The following is a 26720-nucleotide window of genomic DNA, read 5'->3' on the forward strand; positions in this document are numbered from 1 at the left end:
AGAAGAAAACCCACCAGCAGTGAGCAGCCCCAGCTTGCTGCAATGGAGAAAGCAGGCACATAATAATGAAGACCCAGCACAGTCATAGATAAATAAATAAATAAATAGCTTAACCTTTTTTTAAAAAAAAGGAGCTTTGATAGGCATTTGGAATAAAGAGAGCTTGATCATCTTTTCATCTGCTTATTGATTATTGTTGCTTATTTCTGTGAACTACTCATTTATATCCTCTCTGCAGTCTTTACTAAATTTCCATGAGCAGTTTATTGGCATTCTCCAAATCCTCAATTATATTTCAAATTATCAGGCCCAGCCTTCAGAGTATGGACATTTTATTTATCTATTTAGTCTTACCGACCATATGATTTCATTAGTCTTATGACTTTATTTGGCGTCTGTATGTTGATGACACCGAATTTGTATTTCTAACCCAGACCTCTCCTGACCCCAGACTACTTTATCCAACTGCCTACTTGGTATTTCCACCTATAAGCCTAATAGCTGATAAGCCTAACCTCACATTGAGTAGCCTCAGGCTAACTCTGTCCTTCCAGGGGCTCAGGCCAAAGACCTATCGGGATCATTTCTCCCATCCCGTGTTCAGTGTGCGCCCAACCTTTCAAGAGAGCGTCTGGGCTTGACCACATCTCACCACCTCTTTCGTCACCACTCCCTTTGGGCCACTGTTATCTCTTGCAAGTGTAACTGGAGCGACCGTTCCCTGCACCCCACCCTCAGTTGGCTTGGCTGCTCCCATGCTTGCTCCCCTTCAGTCTGTTCTCAAGAAAGCAGCCAGTGATTCCATTTAAATATAAATCAGTCATTTAGGTTTTCTTTTCAGAGTCCTGCAATGGCTTCCTGCCTCACTCTAGATGAAAACCAGAGTCCTTCAAATAGCTCACGAGGTATAGTGATGGGGCGGCCTGCTACTCTGACTCCATGTTTCTCCTCTCGCTCTGATGAATACTGCTCTAGCCTCATTCCGCCTGCAATGCAGGAGATATGGGTTCGATCCCTGGAAGATCTCTTGGAGAAGGAAGTGGCAGCCCACTCCAGTATTCTTGCCTGGAGAATCCCATGGAAAGAGGAGCCTGGTGGGTTTCCCCATGGGGTGGGGGGGACCCATGGGGTTTCAAGGAGTCGGACCGGACTCAGTGACTAAACAACAAAGCCTCACTAGCTCTCTCGATGTGCCTTCCAAACCTCAGGTGTACTCCTTCCTCGGAGCCTTTGCCCTTAGCTGCTGCTCTTTCCAGAATGTTCTTCACTTCTCTTCCTGCATGATTTCCGTATCTTCTTAGGAATAGCTTCACGTTCTCAGGAGTCTTCCCTAACCAGTCCACTGAAAATTGCAACCCCACCTCATCCTTCTTAGCAGGCTTTATTTTTTCCTGTAGTACTTTTCACTGTCTTGCGTCACATGCACCACTTTATTTTTCATCTCCCATCTCTCTAGCTAGAACGTAAACTCCATAAAAGTAAGGAATTTTGTTCACTGTTGCATCGCCAGCACTTAAAGCAAGGCTGATGCATCATAGGTACTCAATGAGTCATTTGTTAGTGAATCATTAAGCTGTTTACCATTTTCCCTATTATAAAATGATGGTGCATGAAAATTTTTCCATTTATGGCTTATTTTCTTTGTTTGACAGATTTCCCAAGATAAATATCTTAAAGTGAGATTCCTGAGTTTGGGTGTATGACTACTTCACATTATTTTAACAGTGCCTTTTAAATCAACTTTTATTATTTTAGGGAAAAGAGAAAATGTTTTTTTTTTAAATTTTATTTTTACTTTATTTTACTTTACAATACTGTATTGGTTTTGCCATACATTGACATGAATCCACCACAGGTGTATACAAGCTCCCAATCCTGCATCCCCCTCCCACCTCCCACCCCATATCATCTCCCTGGATCATCCCCATGCACCAGCCCCAAGCATCCTGTATCCTGTATTGAACATAGAAAATGTTTTTATTAATAGATTTTGTTAGGATTGTCCAGGTCTAAATCTTGTCTAAATTATTTGTATTAAGATCTTAAGCAGATCCTTTAAATTCTTTAGATTTATTTTATATTTCTGTAAAATGGGATTAAATAAGGGTTGTAGTTGAATTTAGAAAAGAATAAAACATTGCAAAGCGTTTGACACTTAGTAAGTGTTAATAAATATCAATCTCCTCCTGGCCTTCTTTCCGTAAATGTTTCCTTGTGGCATCTTTGTCTTAGAATTGTACAATAGAGTTCCCCACATACACCTACTTATCCAGGCACATGCACCTAGGTGTATCTAAACGTGCATTCATGCCGCTTTCAATGTCCAATCTATACTCTTCTCATACGTTTTACATTTGTAATGCTTTCTGGTGGATGTTTGAGTCTGTGGAGGTGCTTGTGGCTAAGCAAAAAATTAAATCAATCACCCCTCTTCGTATTTTTTCCCCCTTGGATGTTCATAATTAGGTTTCTTTCCAGCCCTGTCTGGGATGGAACATATGTTATTTGTCATAATTGTGTTTATTTAATCTGCTATTAATTGGTTATAATTACTTTCAGAGATCTTCCAAGTACTTTTATATTTACCATTTCTGATGTTCTTCACTTTTTCTTGAGATCAAAGCTTCCCTCTGATTTTGCTTCCTTTTAGCCTAAAGAAGTCCCTCTAGTATTCTTGAAGTGGGGGCTGGTGGCAGACAAATTCCTTTCATTTTCCTGTCACTTTTATTCTTTGAAGAAAAATTTTGCTGGATATAGAATTTGGGGGTGATAACTTTTTTGATTTTGTTTTTACTTCAACACTTTAAAGATGTTGTTTCACTGTCATTAAACCTCCATCATGTCTGATGAGAAGTCCTTTGTTTTTCAAATTATTTCCTCCCCCTCCCCCCTATACAATGTGTCATTTTCTCTAGTGAGTTTCAGTGTTTCCCCTTATCTTTGGTTTTCATCAGTTTGACTGTGATCTTGTCTGTATTTTCTTTTTTTTGGAACTTACCTCTTTTGGGGATTCTTGAACTTCCCAAACTGTGTGTTTATGTCTTTTATCGGATTTGGGAAATATATTTTTTTCTATTATTTCTTCTGATATCTTCTTCTTCTTCTCCAGTCTTTCTCCTTTTTTTCCTGGAACTCCCAACTACCCATATGTTAGCCTTTTAAAAATTGTTCTACAAGTCCTCAATGTCTGTTTCTTTATTTTGTCATTTTTTTTCCTTTCCTTTTCTCAGATTGCATTATTTCCATTGCCCTATCTTCAAGTTCACTGAATCTCTTTGTGTGTCTTTCCCCTAAAATTGGGTCATGTTTTCCTTGCTTTCCATCAACATATTAGATTGTATCTGGACATTCTTAGAGTTACATTGAAGAGATTCTGGAATTTTTTTTTTTTTTTACATTGCTGTGAAGAGTGTTGAGATGTTTTGTGTTAACAAACAATTTACTCAGTTAGGTTCAAACCGTAGCCTCTCAGGCCCTCAGTGGACCATGGCTTCAGTCTTTATTCAGGTCTTTAAACCTTAGCTCCTACTTGCTTTCAGCTTACCTTGTACATACATGGCTTGTGGTCAGCCAGAATCATACTTCGTTATTATGCCGAATTAGGGGTTGGCTTCTCTGTCTTCTTTCTTTTGTGGTTCCTTAGCCAGTCTCTGATTTCCCCAGGCTCCTTCCCTAGTACCCACAGCTAGACAGAGAGTGTGTTTTCCTGTCAAAGCTGTATCTGCTGCTGTGATTGATCTCAGAGTTGAGCTGCAAACCAAATATATAAATAAATAAACAAGAGCTTGCTCTCTGCTGGTTTCCTGCTCCAGCTTTTGACTCCCCTCCAGTCTACTTGTGTTTGTTCCATCTCCAGAGCCCTCAGGTACTTGGTTTTATTTTTAGAGGGTTGCCATGTTGTGCAGTTTTTAAAGATGAAAAATCAATTTATTGGGTGCTCATTTCTCCATATCAAAACCAGAGTGCCTCTAATTATTTTATAAATTGAAATCTTTCCTGAGATAGTTGTAGATTCAGAATCAGTTGTAAGAAGGAATACTAAAATTATAGTATGGCAACACTGCCAGGTAACTAGCATTGATACAGTCTATTGAACTTACACTGATTTCCCCAGCTGTACATTGTGTGTGTGTGATTTAATTTTATACACTTAAAAATATTTATTTATTTGGGTCTTAATTGCACACGTGGGATCTTCATCCCGTTGCACAGACTCTCTAGTTGTGTCATGCAAGCTCAGTAGTTGTGGCATGCAGGCTTAGTTGCTCCAAGGCTCCGTGGGATCTTAGTTCCCTTACCAGGGATCAAACCTGTGTTCCCTGAATCACAAGGTGGATTCTTGACCACTGGACAACCCAGGAAGTCCAAAACTCTACGCACTTTTAAAAAATCACATGTGTAGATTTGTGTATCTACCACCACAGCCATCCAGCTACTTTGAAAAGTGTAGGAAGTGCTGGAGTCAGTGCTCCCCTCTGAAGACAGCTACATAGTGCGTGCGTGCTAAGTCGCTTCAGTAGTGTCCGACTCTTGTGACTCTATGGATGGTAGCCCACCAGGCTCCTCTGTCCATGCGATTCTCCAGGCAAGAATACTGGAGAGGGTTCCCATGCCCTCCTCCAGGGGATCTTCCTGACCCAGGGATCAAACCCCCACCTCCTGCATTGCAAGCAGATTCTCTGCCGATGAGCCACCAGGAAAGCGCCTGATTACACAGGACTAAGTGATGAGAGCCGACATGTACCCTGTAAATGTTTATTTACATTAAAAAAATTTTTTTAAATTTACTCTTTTTCTGTATTGGGGAGTTGTTTCATGCAAGAATCACTTTATTTTTGTGTATACCTTTAAGCACACCGTAGCCTGGAGCTTACCTTGGTATTCTGTGTAGAGACATTCAATTCATGCTTAAAATACAAATACATGTTGTTAAATATAACTAAAAAGTAGGAATGTCTTCGCGCTTTCTCTGCTTTTACATTGAGACTAGTATTTTTCAAGGCTTACATCCTTGCTATGTTTACTTTCAAATATGTTATTCTACATGAAAGTCTTCACAGTGTTTGATCTTTTGAAGGTAGGCTTACTGCCTTTGATAAAAAAGTAATTAGGTGAGCGTTTCCTGGTAGAGGCAGTCATCAAAGCTTGAAAGTACATATTCCCTTTCAACTATCATATTTGTAGGTACTCTACCCTATCCTCGACTTACTCTGTTTTTCTCTCTCCTAAGACAACTCTTGTAAAAGACAGCTTTTGTGAAATTCCGTTAGAGCCAGCATTGGAGGGAAAAAATCCAGCAATTCTCTAATGGACCATGGCAATAGGTGATAAAATTATAGATGTTCTGACATTAGTTTTATTTATTGTCTAAAAGGCTTTCTTATGGAGAAGGAAATGGCAACCCACTCCAGTATTCTTGCCTAGAGAATCCCCTGGACAGAGGAACCTGGTGGGCTGCCATCTATGGGGTCGCACAGAGTCGGACAAGACTGAAGCGATTTAGCATGCATGCGTGCATTGGAGAAGGAAATGGCATCCCACTCCAGTATTCTTGCCTGGAGAATCCCAGTGACAAAGGAGCCTGGTGGGCTGCCGTCTATGGGTTCGCACAGAGTTGGACATGACTGAAGCGACTTAGCAGCAGCAGCATGCTTTCTTAAAAAGATGCAGCAGTGATTCACAAATTCTTGGAAAATAAACAAATATAATTTCTATTTTCATATAGTTTTATATAAAATATATATCATATATTACTTTTAGGATAAAAATTATTTTTTCTTCTCTCATTTGGAATTTGAAATTAATATTTTCTGCCTATCTTGTGAAATTTTCTAAATCTCGGAAATTTAGTGTTTGGCTCTGTGTGCTAGGTAAGTTGAAAAGAGAATGCCTAGTGAGAAGTTGGTAGAACCTACACAAGAGCTCTATAGGGCCGCTTTGACTTTATAGGGACAATGGAAATTATAGAAACAGCTTCTCGAGTTTGAGCCATCAGTCTTCTACCCTCCGAGTCCCAAATAAGGACCCTTTGTAGATGTAGGTATTTAAGGGAATAAAATGGACAGCTCTTATGAAAAAGATAGAAAGGTCATGTGCCATTATATTTTACCTGATTCAGTCATTCATTTCTTCACTCACCATCAAATATTCATTGAGTGTCCACAGTGTGCCTGGTGTTCTGTAAAAATATTTCTTGACAGAGTAACTTCTTTCAGGGTATTCAAGTGGTTTGATTTATTGTATATACCCATTTAAACCATAAGATCTTCAACCTTTAAACTGAGTTAAATTCTATTAAATTTGACTGTCACTTCTCACATCCTGTCCCACAAATCCTTGGAATTTGGGACTTAGCCTGGTCAATAAACAAAGATGGGGAGCTGATGATAACATTCACCTTCCTAGGAAAGAAATATGATATTCTCTGTCTCCCTTCCCCTAAAGGCAGAGGATACTTGCGTTTCTCTTTCTGCAGAATGGGAGTGGTGATATTCCTGCCTCACCTGGTTGAGGGAGAGTATATGTGTGTGCTAGGGTCAGTAGAGATGGGTGCTTTCACCTCGGTGAAAGGTGCATTGTAATCTCTATGAAAGAGACCGCACACACAGGGAAGAGCGACACACACACACACACACACACACACACACACACACCAACTCTCCTGTGACGGGTGTGGACATAGCATCCTGCAGGGCCATGGAGATGGACAGGGGATCTGGGAAGGTTTGGACCTGGAGAGAATACCAGGCATCGGTTCAGTTCAGTCACTCAGATGTGTCTGACTCTGCGACCCTGTGGACACAAGCCAGGCCTCCCTGTCCATTACCATCTCCTGGATCTTGGTCAAACTCATGTCCATTGAGTTGGTGATGTCATCCAACCATCTCATCCTCTGTCATCCCCTTCTCCTCCTGCCTTCAATCTTTCCCAGCATCAGGGTCTTTTCAAATGTCAGTTCTTCACATCAGGTGGCCAAAGTATTGGAGCTTCAGCTTCAGCATCAGTCCTTCCAATCAATATTCAGGACTGATTTCCTTCAGGATTGACTGGTTTGATCTGCTTGCTGCCCAAGGGACTCTCAAGAGTCAGGGATGGGCTCAGAACCTTAAGGCAGTGCTGGTGTGGACCCAGTGTGGGCCCGTGTCCATCAAGCCTCAGGATGAGGGTCACTATGATTTATTGCTCACACACTTATAAGATTATTGTGGCAGAATATCAAGCAGGAATGCTCTTGTCAGTGAAGGGGTACCATTAATAATGATGCTGGGACAACCAAGCTCTGAGGGTAAACTGAGGCAGGTGGTTATTTTACCTGCTGACCCTTGTCTTTTTTAGTTGCCTGTCTTGTTTCTGGTCTCCCCTTTTCTTGCTTGGTACATTCAAACGTTGTTGGATGCACATGGCTTGGCACAGCATAGCTGAAGCTGTGTGGGTTGCTGGGTCCAGAGAGTCATGGTGTGTAAATGGTATGGTGTGAAACCATGCACATGGCTCCCATCAAAGCTTTTAGACAAAGAGGCCATGTGACATTATGTTTTAATATATACATGTGTTTGTATAATCACACAATTTATTTATCTATGTAAATATTATTTCTTACATATGAGGACATTGGGCATAGAGAGATCAATTTCTGAAGCTAGGTCTCTGTTGCCAGATAGTAGCAGATAATTCCCACCTATCCTTTAGACATTGTTTTAAAAGTATGTTTATAGAGAATCATATTTATTTTGATAATTTTGATTATCAAAATGTCAGGAGTTTAATGATCAAATGATATGCCTTCTTCAAGATGCTTATTAGTTCTGGAAATGTAGAGAAGTGTTTCTAAAAAAAAGTGATTTGAAGTTTAAAAAGAGGAAGAGTAAGGTGTAAAACATGGTATTGTATAAAATACTAAAAGAACCTTTTTGAATGTTTTTGTATGTTACTGGGAAGTGACAGTAAAGGTGAGGAAGTTGCTTTTGAAGAGATTCTATTGAGTGAATTTCTTGACTCTCTTGCTGTCTGCCTGCACATTGTTGTGGGGTACACAGAGAAGGTCTGTTAGCTTGTCAGCAGCGCTCACCGCAATGATGGCAACATTAAAAGCACATTTGCAGAACATAGCCAGTGGACCAAAGTTCTTGCCCCCTCCTGTGTGTGCCTGGCATTGTCGTATTCACAGATAAAGTGATTGGCCTCTGCATTTAGACTCTTCACTCTTTAGAAGAAGAAAACAGATCATATTCTCGATCAAGGATGCTGATGCCAAATTCCAAAAGGAAATTTGAACACAGCTTTTCAGAATTTGTAGGAATTATGAAGACAAGAGAGGGCTGGGGAGAAATCCAACAGGGAAGAATAGAAGGAAACCATTAGAAGTGTTGATTTTGGCTTTTATACCTAGTTAGTTTTGCTATTTTACCTTTTTTAAAACAATGAAAAACTCTTGCTGATCTCATGTCTTTCCACACCTCTCATGCCTTATGATGAAGAGGCACTAACCACGAAGCAGGAAACTTTAAGGAAACAAGTGGTCACTGCCCATCCATTTTTATTTCTTTCCACTATCTACACTCGTAGCACCATGATTACTGTTTTTAGTGAAGACCCAGAGTTATTTAAAAAAAAATACACTTCTTTTACAAAGGTGAGGGCATAGGTAACGTGTTTTTCATTCTAGCAAAGGTGGTTATTCTTCCTAACTTTGTTTCAGAGAGCCCAATGAAAAAGGAATTAAATTGCATTTTCTGTGTATATCTTTACTGGTTTAGGCTTGCCTGTACAGTATTCCATTTTTTTGTTTGAATACATTTTTTCCCCTTTTACTTGAAATAGGACCCAGTGGGATATTATGAGGTACCATGTATGTAAACTTCATTAGTCCCTCTTTAAAGGAAAAAAAAAAACAACTCTTCCCTTGTTTACTATTCTTTAACTCACCCACTTTTTTTTTTTTTTTTTTTTTTGCCACACTATGTGGCGTGCTGGGTCTTAGTCCCCTGACCAGGGATTGAACCTGCGCTCCCTGCTTTGGGAGCTCAGAGTCTTAATCACTGGACCACCAGGGAATTACCCCCTGCCATTCACTATCATTAAAGAAACTTCATCTAAGATTTACTCATGGTCTGTTGTGTATATTTATCAGTTGCTTTTGGCAAACATTAAATGAATTTGGGTCATACTTTCATATAATATTGTATTATTTGCATTTATAGAAAATGTTAAATGTCACTATTGAAAAGGTGCATTGAACCTTTTTCTTGAATGTTTAGTTTAAAACAACTCTAATGCTTTTCTTTGAAAAAAAGTTTTAGAGACATCATCAGACCTTTGAGCCCCCATGTCCTCTGTCTGCATGCCTTCCGTGCCTCATTCACACTTTAAACACAGCCAGAAGTATAGCTGAGACGTCCTGTTCTTCTTGACCTAGTCGTTTTCTTACGATAAAAATGGTGCAGCTGATGTTTATAACAATTTCAGATTTTTCAGCTTGGCTGGGACATCATGTTGTTTGACACCTTTCATGACTCCTTATGAGAAAGAAGCAAATAATCATAAAGCAAGGAATTTTAAGAAGTCATAAAAAAGTGGGACTGAACATAGCACACTTTGATCACAGAGACAACATGGGCCAGTTCTTGGACTGGGGTTGATCAAAAGCATACTCTGTTAGTTGACACTTTCTCAGTAAAAATATAACATGATTTGTAAGAAGAATATACATCATTTCAAAATCATAGTTTGTTTGCTTTTTGTATCTTATACCAGTATATTTCTCATTTGTAGTCTGTCTATCCAGTCAGTCTCATTAGAACTTACCTATTAGGAGGTTTAAATGTTTTAAAAAGATTTCTTTTTTTAATGTTACTGCTGGGGAATTAAAGGGGAAAAAAGTTAAATCTGCTTTATATAGGTCCTGATATATGAGTATTGACAATGGCTACCCATAAAATCTTATCAACACTTTACTGGGACAACTGAGCAATGGTTACCTGATAACATTAAGAACAGCTATAGAGAGAATAACATGTTTTTTTGTTTTTGTTTTTTTTTTTAGATTTGTAGCCAAACCATGTGCCATAGCCCTCAACATTCAGGCCAATGGACCACAGATTGCCCAGCCAAATGCCATTCTGGAAAAGGTCTTCACTGCAATTACAAAGGTATGATTGTCCTTTCCTGGGATATGAATTGTTATGACCACTATTCTTAGTCTGAAATCATTTAATTCCCTCTCTGTTGAGTTTGAGAACTAGCATTTGACTAGCCTCATGCTTGAAAGCATGGAAAGCACACAGGCACTGTGACTAAACTGAGAAAGGGAGAAGCCGAACACACCTGGGCATGTTTAAGACCTGCGTGTTTCCTCCCAAGTGTGTGCGAGAAGCTTGGCTGTGAGGCACAGTCTAGATTAGACAGGGAGGGCACTAGCTCTGTGCCTCCGTCTCACCTGACGTGGAGCAGCGTGTATGTCTGACGGTGGGCTGGGACTTTGGGGAGGCGACTGGGGAGAGCTGAGGAATGATTACTGTAGCTGTGAGGAAAAGTGCCCATTTGCTTTCGGAGTTGTCCATATGTTCTAGCAGTTATGATACCCAGGCCGACGTGAACAAAGATGGGAACGAGGGAGGGAAAAAAGAGCAGTGATATGAAGCCATGAAGAGCGAGGGTCCAGAGAGTTACAAAGTACAGATTCACTGTAAAGAAAATGGGGGAGGAGATGACCGCTCTGCTGAGAATTAAAGTCCAAACCAGGGTGGAAATAGGCGAGCAGGGGAGAGAGGGAGGGTGTAGAGGCAAGATTGTCAGCGACTGCCAGCTGGTCTCTCCTTCTGAACAAAAAGAGGAGGAAGAAGACGGAAGTCAGAAACCTTTAAGCTAAGGCCATGAAAATGCAAGTCACAGCATCCAAATAGCTTATTCTTACTGAAACCTCTCCTTCACTCTTTCATGGAAAAGAAGGGAGAAGCGTAACAGTCTGTGAGAAATATTGTGCGTTTGCGTATTAAATGGTCTGTTTTCCTGTTTTCATTTTTTCTGGGAGAATTTCTCAGGCTTCTAAGATGTGATTTGACCATGTTAAGCAAATTTTATTCCTTTTTTGGTATTTGTGTTGCTAACCATTTTTATTGGTTCTCTCTTGTAAAATAATTAATTCAAATTTTCAAACATGTTTGTTTATTTTATGGTCTACATTTCTGCCAGGATTCTCTAGGGTTTTCCCCTCTATTCTTTTAAAAATGGTGTTCTTCTCAGGAAAGAGAAAGAAAGCACACAATGTTTTGTATATCTCTGCTAAGAAGAAGAGTGGAATAAGTGGAATTTTAGGAAGAAGAGTAGAATAAATGGAATTTTTGTTTTGTGGGAGGATTTTAGACTGCCACTTTCTAACCTGAAGGGACTCATGTGGTAGAGTGTTGAAAGGAAGAAAATATTAGGAAGGAAATTGCATTTTTATTTATTAGTTTGTTGCAGCAAACACATTTCCCCCTCTAAAAGAGCAGATGTGTAGGGAGTTATAAGGGCTTCCCAGGGGGCTCACGTAGAGACTCTGCTTGCCAGTGCAGGAGATACAGAAGATGCAAGTTTGATCCCTGGGTCAGGAAGATTTCCCGGAAGAGAAAAATGGCAGCCCTCTCTAGTATTCTTGCCTAAAAATTCCGATAAACAGAGGAGCCTGGCAGGCTACAGTCCATGGGGTCACAGAGAGTTGGGCACAACTGAGTGACTAAGCATACACACCCACAGGGAGTTAAAGGTTCATTTTTTCACATGTGATTACAACATATTTGTCTTTACCTTGTGAACTACCCTAAATGCATAAAAATGAATTTTCAACCAAATGTTATGCCTCCCTTTAGGAATCCTGCGGTCGATGTTTTATTTCCCTCGCCTTATGTTTATTATGGTTACTAGGGGATTTTTCTCTATGAAGGTAATGAAAGGATTTTGCAGCCAGGTTGACTGCTCTGGAGGATATTTGCTTCTAGCTAATTTTAATGATCATATTCTCTTGGTTTCCAAGGTGATTCTTTTGGAAATTTCTACATGATTAAAGCAGAAGCCTCAGGTTTTGAATTAAATGCAGCCAAGGCTGGAACTGTTTTTCCCTGAATTCTTTGTAGTTCGCCAGTGTTATCTGTGATATGAGAAAGGAACAGATCTGCTGACCAGAATATAAGCAGCAGAATTTGGAGGGTTTGAACAATGATTGTCCAGCATCCTGGCCTTGACCATGGTTCCAGTTCATCTTTGAAGAAGGGCATGTTTATCATCTATCAAGTGTGAAGGGATATCCCCTAAGAACCCTTAAAATCTACTGCATGCAGGACTGGCTACGTAATTTTTGGAGGCTAGTGCAGAACTAAAAATGCAGGGCCCTTTATTCAAAAAAGCACAAAAAGGTGCCATTAAAGGCATAAAGAGAGAAAGCCTTTTCCTTTCTTGTATAGTTTGTCTCTCTCTTGACCTGTCAGAATTTTTTATTTGGTATTTAATGCCATGCCTCTTAGGCATACTCATGAGGCAAGTGAAAACCCTGACAGATACCCAGGAACCCCACCCTGTGTAATTTAGTGCACACATAGCCCACTAGCTGCTGAGTTCTGTCTCTTTCCAGCTCCTGGGCTAAATGTCTGTCCTTCTCAGGCCAGAGGGAGAAGTTGATACAGGCCTCTCCGCTTTCCATAGGCCCACTGTCCCAACCCATAGTGGACAGGAGACCTGCCAGTGTACTGCATTCTCTGCTCCAAGACATACTAGGTACCTGGATTGGAGGATTGGAGTGAGCAAGAGGCTAATCCTCACCGAGTCACCCACTAAGTACCTTGGGATGCTGCTAGCCCAGGGTGCAGGTGGCTGAGACACCGTGGGGTGTGAACACCTAATCCCACCCCTTTCCATGTTTGCACCTAGGGCAGCAGTAATCAGTCAGCAGGAGTGGGAAGGTGAAGCCTGGAGGCCCTGGGGAGCTAGAGGACAGGGAAGTAAGGTACCTAGCCTCATCTGGGGCAGTGACGGGGCTGTGTGTCAGCCAAAACTCTGAACCCCTGACATACGCTTCCCTGTCCCAGTGGACTTCCTATACGAAACACCATCCCCTTAACACAATTATCAAGAATTTCAAGATGGCAACCATAGAACTTTTTAAACCCCAAGTGTGAGCCCTTCTGAGTCTGGATTCCTGTGTGAGTTCACTAGTCACATGCCCTGACTGAGCAGTTTTCATCTATGAAATTAGCTGATAAATGTGAACTGCTTCATAGTCTGGCTGTCTTTCCTGTTGAGGTAACATCTGCGTGTCTTTTTCACTCTTTTTTTTTCCCTCTGTAAATCTAAAATTTTATAAATATCTCAGAACCTACCTCTGTTGTAAAATAATTAAAAGTATTGGTTTTTGAACAGACTTGAGTTGTGTATTAGAGCATTGGCTCTGCTGTTGCAGATATTATGCAACATGCATAACATGAGCCTTATGGCTTTGGGCTGTAAGTCAGTTAGTGTGTGAGGGAGCTTTTATTTGGGCCTGGAGGTCTCTCCTTTAATTTACATTAAGAGCACCTGAGGTGTTAAATGTAGATTGCTGCATCTTATTTCTAGAGATTCTGATTCAGTAGATTTGCGATGGGGCTCAAATATCACCAATTATAAATTGTCAGACTCATTCAAATAAATGGCATGATTATTTTTCTTTAGTGAATATCTTGAGTTCATGTTTCTTAACTGATTATATCCAGAGTTATCTGAATGAGATAGATATAAATTAATCAATCATTTTATCTATTTATTTCTGTATCTTTCTAGCTTTTGGCATATATCTGTGATCATAACAGCCTCATTTTCTCATCAAAGCAATTACTGAACCATTAAGGGTAAAATATATTTGTCAGCTCTGAAACTAGGTTTTATGATCTAGAGAATTATGAGATTATCATATCATACTCTGCTTTTGGTCTATTTACACTGTATTTTAAAAATTATATGCAGGTTTCTGATTAGTTTTTCCTGATTCTCCTCTTATGCCTATTTTTCTTTTTCTTTTCCATCCTTATATGTTTGTGTTTATGGAAATTAACCTGGGTATTTCTGGTATAAAAATATTTATGTAAGTCAGAATTATTAATTTTTTTCCTTGGGAGTCTTAAAAAAAGGAAAAGAACTATGGGGCAATTATAAAACATGACAATAAAAAATACACAAAAAAAGAAGGAAAATCTTACAATATTTATTTTTTGGCAAACTAAGAGATATATATCTCCAGATTTCAAAATATATATAGAAAGGCTAAATAAAAACAGTTGGGGTTGGACAGAAGCCAAGAAGGACGTAAAAAGCATGAAGTGTGGATAGAGGACCCTGTGGGAATAGATTTCAGGAAAGCCAGCAAAAATGACAGCTCCTAAAGGTAAAACCAAAATTCTATCCACTGTTTGCAACACTAGGTATAGCAACAAGGCTAGTAGATGCCCGTCTAGACTCAGTTTAATTCAAAGAAGTGGAAGAAGTACACAGAAAACTACGGGTGGATGGCACATTTTCAGGAGGCAGTGTTCTTTGGAGGCAAGGGATAGGCTACCCACTCCAGTAATCTTGGGCTTCCCTGGGGGCTCAGACGGTTAAGAATCCACCTGCAATGCAGGAGACCTGGGTTTGATCCCTGGATTGGGAAGATCCCCTGAAGAAGGGAACAGCTACCCACTCTAGAATTCTTGCCTGGAGAATTCCATGGACAGAGGAGCCTGGCAGGATACAGTTCTTGGGGTCACAATGAGTCAGACACGCCTGAGCAACTTTCAGTTTCACTTTTCTAAACTACAGAAGTACCTTCCCTGATCCCTATACTACCAGCAGCTGGTCAAGAAACTCCAACTCAGTCAATGATGGGTAATAAAGAAGAAACACACAGAATCAAAGACAAGAAAAAGAATACGTAACATCAATTATTAACAAAAATTGTCACTGCAACAAGGAGGCCACAGGGCAACTGAAAATTGCAATCAAATATTCTACCTTAGACTTTATTTTTAAAAAAGCAATAACTCTGTTCAGGAAGACCATAAAAAATGAAATAGAAAACCTAAAGCAAAAAATAGTTGATCAACAAGAAGAGATGCAGTATGAGCTGGTTAGTTCAGGGGGAAAGTACTAAAACTATCACAGAAATGAAGACAAATTTGGAAGGAAAAGAACACAGGAAACACTAAGTGTTGCAGAAATCTCAGTGGGGAACATGGCAGATAGAAATAATAAAGCTGAAATAAATGAAATGAAAAAGAGAGAAAAATAATTAGATATATAGAGCAAGCAGATATAGCATCTGTATAATTGGAGTCTCTTAAGGGAAAGTAGTCTACTTTTTGTGACCCCATAGGCTGTAGCCTGCCAGGCTCTTCTGTCCATGGAATTTTCCAGGCAAGAATACTGGAGTGGGTAGCCATTCCCTTCTCCAGGTGATCTTCCTGACCCAGGGATCAAGCCTGGGTCTCCTACATTGCAAGCAGATTATTTACCATCTGAGCTACCAGGGAAGTCTGAGGAAAAACAAAGTAGAATAAATGTGTTAAGAAAATTTTCCTAAAATAAGTGGAGATTTATAATATGTTAATAAAATGCAGTAAAAATAGACCCAAGAAGGTTTACACCAGGACTTATTAAAATATTAGACTTGAATATGAAAGAAATAATTCTTGGACAGCAAAGCATTACAAGCAAAAAAGCAAAAAAATTACATCATTTGTCTAGGGAAAAATATCCATATGACTTTAGTCATCCCTGTAGCAGTATTGTATAGGACAACATTTTCCAGTATTTTCAAGGAAAATATAAAGTAAGAATTTTTATATTTAGGTAAATAGTTATTATAGTGTAAAGGCTAAAGACAAACATATTGAATTTGCAAAAATTGAGAGGAATTGTTCCCATAAGTCCTTTTTTGAAGAAACTTTGTGAGTATTTGGAGAAGGGAATGGCAACCCGCTCCAGTATTCTTGCCTGGAGAATTCCACGGACAGAGGAACCTGGCAAGCTACAGTCTATGGGGTCTCAAAGAGTCAGATATGACTGAGTGACTAACACTTGAAGTATTAATTTCAGCTGACCAAGAGATTGTTGGGAATATTGATGAGTTTTGAATACATTTAAACTGTAGAACTGAGATAGAAATGTGAGGATTCGGATGACAGAACAGAATGTAAACATTATATGCTCTCACAATGTAGAAATGATACATCTCACAATAACTGAGTTGAAAAAGGGAAGGAAGTGGGAGGTAGAGCAAGTTCATTAATTGTATAAGCTCTCATAGGTGGGAGTCAAAGCTTATCAGTTTAAGCAGCCAAATTGAGTAATAGAAAAATGAGCGTATTTAATAGTACATGAGTAAACTCTGAGAGAGAAAATTACTGACTAATATTAGGTGAAGAAGGAAGAAGAAATATGCTAGTTTTAAATATTGTTCATTTGGAATTTTTATTGACTGGAAACAGAAGAAAAGTCCTATGGTTATGTGGATTACCAATAGAATAAAAATTACCCACACAAAGAAAGGGACATCAGCCATATTTGATTTGATAAAATTAAAAAAATTAAACTATGATAACAGAAAACACAATTAATGTGAAGTAAGTATAAATAAGTGCTTCCTAATGCCTCAGTGGTAAGGAATCCACCTACCAATGCAGGAGGCATGAGTTCGATTCCTGGGTTGGGAAGATCCCCTGGAGAAGGAAACAGCAGCCCACTCCAGTATTCTTGCCTGGAGAATCCCCATGGACAGGGGAGCCTGGTGGGTTACAGTCCATGGGGTCACAAAAGAGTCTGACAAGACTTAGTGACTAACAGTAACAACAAAGTATAAACTTACATCAATGAACATAAGTGGGTTTACCTCATCTAATAAAAATAATTCAGATTTAGGTCACATAGCTTATGAAAGTTACCTTTAGATAAAGTAACTATAGATATTGAAAATAAAAGGATGAGTAAAGGTTTATAGACAAATATAAATAATAAAGAAAGTAGGGTATCTGTTTTTATTTAAAGAAAGAGTTCTGGACCAGAAGGTTGAAATGAAATGAAATATTGGCTTTTTATTGCCAAAGGATACAATTCACAATGAAATTAAAATGGTTATGAATATACATACATTAAATATGAGTGTATCCATATACTTATAGAAAAGAACAAAAGAAAAACTTATTTAATAGTAAAAATTTTTAATTTACATCTGGGTCATGACAGGTCAAAATATGAAACAGAACATATAAAATAAAAAACAATATGGCAACTAATTCTAAAAAGCATAATGAGGATGATTAAAGGAGTACATTTAGAACCCTGTATTCTGAATGTAGAGACTATACTATCTTTTCAAGAACATGTTAAATATTTTTAAAAATTAACCTTTAATTATATAAAAATGGTGACAAATTTCTGAAATAAGCACAATTTACTAATACTAGAAATCAGCAAAGCTCTTGCTTTCTTAATTAACTTTTGTATAAAAATAAAATTTCAGAATATTTAGGAAACAGTGATGAAAGTACTACTTATGTACTATGCCAAAGTAGTACTCAGATGAAAACTCATATTCATATATATATACATATATTGTACATATATATAAAACCACTTGCTTAAACATTGGTAAAAGAACAACAAAATAAATGAAGGCAAACAGAAGGAAGAAATTAATAAAGATAAACATAGAAATTGAGTTAGCAAAACTATAGTATGGAAAATTAATCCAGAATTACCTGTCTGTTTAATTTTTTAAAACCAGTCAGCTAACATTCGTGTCCGTGAGTCTGAGTGAACTCCGGGAGTTGGTGATGGACAGGGAAGCCTGGCGTGCTGCGATTCATGGGGTCGCAAAGAGTCGGACACGACTGAGCAACTGAACTGAACTGATATAATATGTGAATATGTGTGAAAGCTATGGTTTTTCCAGTAGTTATGTATGGATGTGAGAGTTGGACTATTAAAAAAGCTAAGCACCGAAGAATCATGCTTTTAAACTGTCGTGTTGGAGAAGACTCTTGAGAGTCCCTTGAACTGCAAGGAGATCCAACCAGTCCATCCTAAAGGAAATCAGTCCTGTATATTCATTGGAAGGACTGATGCTGAAGCTGAAACTGCAATACTTTGGCTACCTGATGCAAAGAATGGACTCACTTGAAAAGACCCTGATTCTGGGAAAGATTGAAGGCAGGAGGAGAAGGAGACGACAGAGGCTGAGATGGTTGGATGGCATCACTGCCATAATGGACATGAGTTTGAGTAAACTCTGGGAGTTGGTGTTGGATAGGGAGGCCTGGTGTACTGCAGTCCATGGGGTTGCAAAGAGTTGGACACGATGGAGCGACTGAACTGAACTGATATGTGTATAAAATAACCCACGACAATGTTATTTATTGCAGCATTGTTTATAGTAGTGGAAATGTGGAAGCTACCTGAGTGGGCATTAGTAGTGGAGTGGATAAGTAAATCGTGGCATGTCCATATAGTTCTACAAAAGGAGGGTGTTCCTAATACTGTGATATGGAAATATTCCAACATATATTGTAAAGTGAAAAACCCAAAGTCCAAAATAATACAACAACTTTGTGTGAAGGTGTGAGGGGGTGGATATAAGAAGGCATATCCAACTTTGATTATATTCGATAAGATAACTTTAAGAAGAAATTGAATAGCCCATTACCTGGTAAGAAGGGGAGAGTAGGAACTGAGAGAATAGGCACAAATTGGAAGGTGAAATTTGGGATAATTTTTATTTTGTGAACCATATGAATGTTTTACCAATTCAATAGACTTAGAAAGTGAATGAAAATTAAAAATGAATTCCTTAAAGAAAATAGTAGAGCCAGGGTATTCTTATTGTCAGTTCAGTTCTGTTCAGTTCAGTTGCTCAGTTGTGTCCGACTCTTTGCGACCCCATGAATCACAGCATGCCTGGCCTCCCTGTCCATCACCAACTCCCGGAGTTCACTCAGACTCACGTCCATCGAGTCAGTGATGCCATCCAGCCATCTCATCCTCGGTTGTCCCCTTCTCCTCCTGCTCCCAATCCCTCCAGCATCAGAGTCTTTTCCAATGAGTCAGCTCTTCGCATGAGGTGGCCAAAGTACTGGAGTTTCAGCTTTAGTATCATTCCTTCCAAAGAACACCCAGGGCTGATCTCCTTTAGAATGGACTGGTTGGATGTCCTTGCAGTCCAAGGGACTCTCAAGAGTCTTCTCCAACACCACAGTTCAAAAGCATCAATTCTTCGGCGCTCAGCCTTCTTCACAGTCCAACTCTCACATCCATACATGACCACAGGAAAAACCATAACCTTGGCTAGACGGACCAGAGTCAGGAAAGTAATGTCTCTGCTTTTGAATATACTATCTAGGTTGGTCATAACTTTTCTTCCAAGGAGTAAGCGTCTTTTAATTTCATGGCTGCAGTCACCATCTGCAGTGATTTTGGAGCCCAAAATAATAAAGTCTGACGCTGTTTCCACTGTTTCCCCATCTATTTGCCATGAAGTGATGGGACCAGATGCCATGATCTTCGTTTTCTGAATGTTGAGCTTTAAGCCAACTTTTTCGCTCTCCTCTTTCACTTGCATCAAGAGGCTTTTTAGCTCTTCTTCACTTTCTGCCATAAGGGTGGTGTCATCTGCATATCTGAGGTTATTGATATTTCTCCCTGCAATCTTGATTCCAGCTTGTGTTTCTTCCAGTCCAGCGTTTCTCATGATGTACTCTGCATATAAGTTAAATAAGCAGGGTGATAATATACAGCCTTGACGTACTCCTTTTCCTATTTGGAACCAGTCTGTTGTTCCATGTCCAGTTCTAAATGTTGCTTCCTGACCTGCATACAGGTTTCTCAAGAGGCAGGTTAGGTGGTCTGGTATTCCCATCTCTTTCAGAGTTTTCCGCAGTTTATTGTGATCCACACAGTCAAAGGCTTTGGCATAGTCAATAAAGCAGAAATAGTTGTTTTTCTGGAACTCTCTTGCTTTTTCTGTGATCCAGCGGATGTTGGCAATTTGATCTCTGGTTCCTCTGCCTTTTCTAAAACCAGCTTGAACATCAGGGAGTTCACAGTTCACGTATTGCTGAAGTCTGGCTTGGAGAATATTGAGCATTACTTTACTAGCATGTGAGATGAGTGCAATTGTGTGGTAGTTTGAGCATTCTTTGGCATTGCCTTTCTTTGGGATTGGAATGAAAACTGACCTTTTGCAGTCCTGTGGCCACTGCTGAGTTTTCCAAACTTGCTGGCATATTGAGTGCAGCACTTTCACAGCATCATCTTCCAGGATTTGAAATAGCTCAACTGGAATTCCATCACCTCCACTAGCTTTGTTTGTAGTGATGCTTTCTAAGGCCCACTTGACTTCACATTCCAAGATATCTGGCTCTAGATTAGTGATCACCTCATCATGATTATCTGAGTCATGAAGGTCTTTTTCGTACAGTTCTTCCATGTATTCTTGCCACCTCTTCTTAATATCTTCTGCATCTGTTAGGTCCAGACCATTTCTGTCCTTTATTGAGCCCATCTTTGCATGAAATGTTCCCTTGGTATCTCTAATTTTCTTGAAGAGATCTCTAGTCTTTCCCATTCTGTTCTTTTCCTCTATTTCTTTGTATTGATCGCTGAAGAAGGCTTTCTTATCTCTCCTTGCTATTCTTTGGAACTCTGCATTCAGATGCTTATATCTTTCCTTTTCTCCTTTGCTTTTCGCCTCTCTTCTTTTCACAGCTATTTGTAAGGCCTCCCCAGACAGCCATTTTGCTTTTTTGCATTTCTTTTCCATGGGGATGGTCTTGATCCCTGTCTCCTGTACAATGTCACGAACCTCATTCCATAGTTCATCAGGCACTCTATCTATCAGATCTAGGCCCTTAAATCTATTTCTCACTTCCACTGTATAATCATAAGGGATTTGATTTAGGTCATACCTGAATGGTCTAGCGGTTTCCCTACTTTCTTCAATTTAAGTCAGAATTTGGTAATAAGGAGTTCATGATCTGAGCCACAGTCAGCTCCTGGTCTTGTTTTTGTTGACTGTATAGAGCTTCTCCATCTTTGGCTGCAAAGAATATAATCAATCTGATTTCAGTGTTGACCATCTGGTGATGTCCATGTGTATAGTCTTCTCTTGTGTTGTTGGAAGAGGGTGTTTGCTATTACCAGTGCATTTTCTTGGCAAAACTCTACTAGTCTTTGCCCTGCTTCATTCCACATTCCAAGGCCAAATTTGCCTGTTACTCCAGGTGTTTCTTGACTTCCTACCTTTGCATTCCAGTCCCCTATAATGAAAAGGACATCTTTTTTGGGTTTAGTTCTAAAAGGTCTTGTAGGTCTTCATAAAACCATTCAACTTCACTTTCTTCAGCGTTACTGGTTGGGGCATAGACTTGGATTACTGTGATATTGAATGGTTTGCCTTGGAGACGAACAGAGATCATTCTGTCGTTTTTGAGATTGCATCCAAGTACTGCATTTCGGACTCTTGTTGACCATGATGGCTACTCCATTTCTTCTTAAGGGTTCCTGCCCGCAGTAGTAGTTATAATGGTCATCTGAGTTAAATTCACCCATTCCAGTACATTTTAGTTTGCTGATTCCTAGAATGTTGATGTTCATCCTTGCCATCTCTTGTTTGACCACTTCCAATTTGCCTTGATTCATGGACCTGACATTCCAGGTTCCTATGCAATATTGCTCTTTACAGCATCAGACCTTGCTTCTATCACCAGTCACATCCACAGCTGGGTATTGTTTTTGCTTTGGCTCCATCCCTTCAATCTTTCTGTAGTTATTCTTATTGTAGGCTGTGCATTTTCTCTCTATCATATTTTAAAATTGAGAGACAGAGGAGAGTATAGCCAGGTATTCTTCTAAGAAAAATACCACAAAGTACATGCCTCACTGAAAGTTAGCAAATAACTTTCACAGACCCAAGCTCAGCATATTTATAACCTCAGTCATAAGACTAAGGCCATTTGCTGTGTTTCCTGCATGTCTGACACCTTGAATTTCTTGAGAGGCTTTAAAAAGGTGTCGCACGTACATTCCACCCTTAGGACTTGAAAGCTGTCGGCCTGTCTTCCCCTACCCCGTTTGTGGTTCTGTCTTCTGATTATTAACATCTCCTTAATTATAAAGCAAAGGTAGAATAAATAAAGGAGTAGAACTAACTCAGTTTAGTTTTGTTGTATGACAGGTCGCCCTCATGTAATTGTTGGCAGGACACGGAAGAGAGGAGGGACAGAACTAATATGTACTGAGATTTGCATACATTTTTGCATTTGGTCCTCAGCACTGTTTAGGTGGATAAGTAGTCTTCCTTTGAACAGGTGAGGAAACTGAGGCTCAGAAAGTTCATCAGAACAAGAACTGAACCTATGTCTGTCATCTCCTAATTTTCTAGAAATGGGAATGAGAAACAGTAATATCATTATTATTATTGTTCAGTCGCTCAGTCGTGTCCGACTCTTTGCAATCCCATGGACAATAGTCCACCAGGCTTCTCTGTCCATGGGGATTCCCCAGCAAGAATACTGGAGTGGGTTCCCATGCTCTGCTCCAGGGGATCTTCCCTATCCAGGGATTGAACTGGGGTCTCATACGTTGCAGGCAGATTCTTTACCAGCTGAGCTACCAGGGAAGCGCTCCTGGAATCTGCTCAAACTCAAGGCCACTGAGTTGATGATGCTATTATGTGGGTCTCTTTCTGCTTCACCAAGTTTGCATTTTCAGGTAATGCATAGTCATTGTGAAGAATCTGATGGAGTTCTAGTCAAAAGGAAGACCAAGAAAAGAACAGTCAAAATGAATGTATAAAGAAGTGAAGACAGGGGAAATTGAAGAGGAGGAGAGAGAAAACATGTCTTTCAAGTGGAATTGGTACCTTAGGCTAAAATGGCATATTTGGGGATTATTCCAGGCTTTTTGTCTGTCCTACATTGTTTTGATATTTGATAATTGGCAAAGTATTTTCTCCTGAGAAAGTGAAATATTTCAATGAGGTCTTTTGGCCAACTCACCTTTACTTAACTCCTTTCCTGGTAGCTTGGTGGAGCTGGCTTAGCCAGTTGGCCATTTGACTGAGTCTTTGTTGATGATAAGAAGTACAAGCATTAGAGTGAGATTTATATTTTCAGGGTTGTTTCATAATGAGCGGCTTTTCTTGTCCTAAGTGGTTGTCTTTGTTCATGCTGCTGATGGAAGGCCTTGGTCCTCAGTATTCAATATAGCCAGCTAAGTAGTGGATAGAAAATACAAGGAAAACAATTATCTTCAGTATAGACCAGGGCAGATCTGTTTATAGTGAAGATGAAAATGTTTTCCTGGTACCTTGTTTCATAGCATCCTGATGAAAAGAGATTGGAGGGCCTCTCCAAGCAGCTGGACTGGGATGTTCGCAGCATTCAACGCTGGTTCCGACAAAGACGCAACCAGGAGAAACCAAGCACGCTGAAGAGGTTCTGCGAGAGCATGTGAGTTGCTCTTTATCTTTTTGAAAGAAAAACCTGTTTAACTTATTCATTCCATCCTTGAGGTGAAAAATAATGGCTTGGTGCAGGCTCCAGCAGGACCCCTCCCCCACCCCCACCCCGGCCCCTGCCACCAGAAGCATGCCTTCTGGTGGGAAAAAGTAGTCCCTGAAAAACTGGGGGATAGTAGTTTGTCAGAATTTGTGATTTCTACATCTGATGCAGTAAATGAAGTTTGCTTCCTAATGGAGTTTCAACACAGCAGGCAGATTACAAGGCCTACAGTGGTATTTTCAGTCAACTACCTTTGAAATGCAGCACAAAAAGCCATTACTTTTATATTTTGCATTTTAATAGAGGGGACTTTTATTGTTACGATGTACTTTCCACTGATAAAAGCTGAGATATTAGGATATATTATCAGAGAGTCATGATAATGTCCTGTCTTCCTGGAGTTTTAAGAAATGGCTATATTATATTCTTTGGTGAGTTCAATGAAGCATTGCTTGAAGTGGGGGGCAGAATGAAAGTCTCTTCCATTTCTGAAATGTGAACTTTTTGATGTGTAAATTAGAAGTCAATAAAGCTGTTAAAAATAGTAAAAGGCCTGCAGAGAACTCTTTGAGCACAGTGTTATTTTGAACTAGTAACACTCAAAATCCACATCTGTAGAAAAGTTAGAGAAAAAAATATTGAAGCATCAAGCACATCCCCAACAAAGGCAAGATTCTGCCTCGAGACTGGTTGCTCTACGTGGTCTTCATCCTTTGAGATGAGACTGCCTTTGTCTAACATTGCTTTTCTTTGGGAGCTTTTTCCTGATACCTGGTCCCTTAAACAATAATGCTGTCAGTATAGCTCTTTTCTTTTGGGGTCAAAGTTGCATTTTCAAGTTTAGCTTTCAATTATGCTGAAAAACTATGTTAACAATTGCAATCTAAAGCTTAGAGGGAAATGTAATTTTATGGGATAAATGAATGAGAGGCAGAATAATATCATAAATCCTCAGGCTGGATAAATATGGGAAACATAAAGAGGGTCTTCAGAAGGTCAGAATATTTATAAAATCTGGACAAACAACCTAGCAGATAGAATATGCAAAGCCCTTCCTATAATTGAACTAGTGGCAGTTTATGGAAGAAGGATTTATGGATCTGGGCTCCTGATCAAAAGCCAGAATAGCTTCCTGGTCTGGTTGTACCACATGCACAAAGGGCCTGGGCTCCGTTTCTGAGCAGCAGGTCTGAGTAGAGGTGAAGAGGGCTTCTGAGGTGGTGCTAGTGGTAAAGAATTGCCTGCCAGTGCAGGAGATGCAAGAGAAACATGTTCGATCCCTGGGTCGGGACTGTCCCCTGGAGTAGGAAATGGCAACCCACTCCAGAAAATTCCATTGGTAGAGAGCCCTGGTGCGCTACAGTCCACGGGGTTGCAGAGTCAGACACAACTGAGCGCCCACACATACAGGGTCTAGGCACATGCCCATGGGGTGAAATTCGTGTGCCATCTTCCTTTCCTTCAACTTCTTTGGGAACTCAGTGCAATCCCTTTCCATTCTATAGAGTCAACACCACTTTCTGTGCCAGTATCACAAGAATCAATTACCTGGATCTTGTTAAAATGCATCTGATTCAGTTGCTCAGTCTGGGATAGCAGCCAAAATTGAATATTTAACAAGTTCCCAGGTGATTGCACTGGTCCATTGACCACATTTTGAATAGCAAGGCTAAGCATTGTACCAGGGTCTTCCTGAATCTAGCTCATTTTTATCTGCATACCACAATTACCTGGATGTTCATAGTTATAATCAGTTAAAACTTTTAAAATGATTACTAGAGACTTGGTAATGTGAAAACACAGTATGGGTGGGTGGTGCATACGGTACTGATTAGGCTTTCCTCCCTCAAGAAGCTTCATATGATAGTGTCACAGGAATATCTAAGTATGTGTGGATCCATTATAGCCACTAAGAGATAGATGTGCATGTGTTCTATATGGTTGGTATGGACAGGCAGTAAAGATTAAAGGAGAAAGATCAGCTGTGGGTTAGGGCATAAATCAGGGTTCCTGGGACTAGAACAGTCTGTACCAGTGGCCTTGACCTCTCCTTTGTTGAACTTTGCTTTGAAACTCTCTACTTTCTTGACTTCTGAGTGGCCACCAGGTTTTTACTCTTGGCTTTCCAAGGGCCTCTGTTCGCACCATTTGTTCTACATCTTCACTGGGTCTTTAATGGGCTACTTCTCCAGATTTGACCTTTATTTTTCTCATTCTACTTTGCTCCCTTCATCCGCATCTTCCAAAGTTATCTGTCCAGTGCAGAGGTTTCTTCTGCAGCATCACTCTGCTGTCTCTCACTGGAAACTGATTTGCTTTCATGTCTGACTTCCCTCTTTCTCCAGTTGTTTTTATGCCTCTGTTCCGTTACAGTTGGAAACTCAACCCAATTAGCCACTCCCATTAGTTCCATTTAGTTCAGTTCAGTTCAGTTGCTCAGTCGTGTCCGACTCTTTGCGACCCCATGAATCACAGCACGCCAGGCCTCCCTGTCCATCACCAACTCCCGGAGTTCACTCAGACTCACGCCCATTGAGTCAGTGATTGCCATCCAGCCATCTCATCCTTGGTCATCCCCTTCTCCTCCTGCCCCTAATCCCTCCCAGCATCAGAGTCTTTTCCAATGAGTCAACTTTTCGCATCAGGTGGCCAAAGTACTGGAGTTTCAGCTTTAGCATCATTCCTTCCAAAGAAATCCCAGGGCTGATCTTCAGAATGGACTGGTTGGATGTCCTTGCAGTCCAAGGGACTCTCAAGAGTCTTCTCCAACACCACAGTTTAAAAGCATCAATTCTTCGGTGCTCAGCTTTCTTCACAGTCCAACTCTCACATTCATACATGACTACTGGAAAAACCATAGCCTTGACTAGGCGGACCTTAGTCGGCAAAGTAATGTCTCTGCTTTTCAATATGCTATCTAGGTTGGTCATAACTTTTCTTCCAAGGAGTAAGCGTCTTTTAATTTCATGGCTGCAGTCACCATCTGCAGTGATTTTGGAGCCCCCCAAAATAAAGTCTGACACTGTTCCCACTGTTTCCCCATCTATTTCCCATGAAGTGATGGGACCGGATGCCATGATCTTCGTTTTCTGAATGTTGAGCTTTAAGCCAACTTTTTCACTCTCCACTTTCACTTTCATCAAGAGGCTTTTTAGTTCCTCTTCACTTTCTGCTATGTTCTTTGTA

At 40.0% G+C, this 26720-nt stretch overlaps 1 protein-coding gene across 3 annotated transcripts in view; it reads left to right on the top strand.

The window, feature by feature from the left end:
- CERS6 (ceramide synthase 6) overlaps positions 1-26720 on the top strand; it is a 314768-nt gene that overhangs the window by 85963 nt on the left and 202085 nt on the right. For all 3 annotated transcript variants that reach the window (XM_040229272.1, XM_040229275.1, XM_040229274.1), the window contains exons 2-3: positions 10043-10148; positions 23353-23483. In XM_040229272.1, coding sequence (XP_040085206.1) covers positions 10043-10148; positions 23353-23483 — 237 coding nt within the window. The remainder of the gene's footprint in view (positions 1-10042; positions 10149-23352; positions 23484-26720) is intronic.

Source organism: Oryx dammah, unplaced genomic scaffold (assembly GCF_014754425.2).
Source record: "Oryx dammah isolate SB20612 unplaced genomic scaffold, SCBI_Odam_1.1 HiC_scaffold_27, whole genome shotgun sequence".
Lineage (NCBI taxonomy): Eukaryota > Metazoa > Chordata > Mammalia > Artiodactyla > Bovidae > Oryx > Oryx dammah.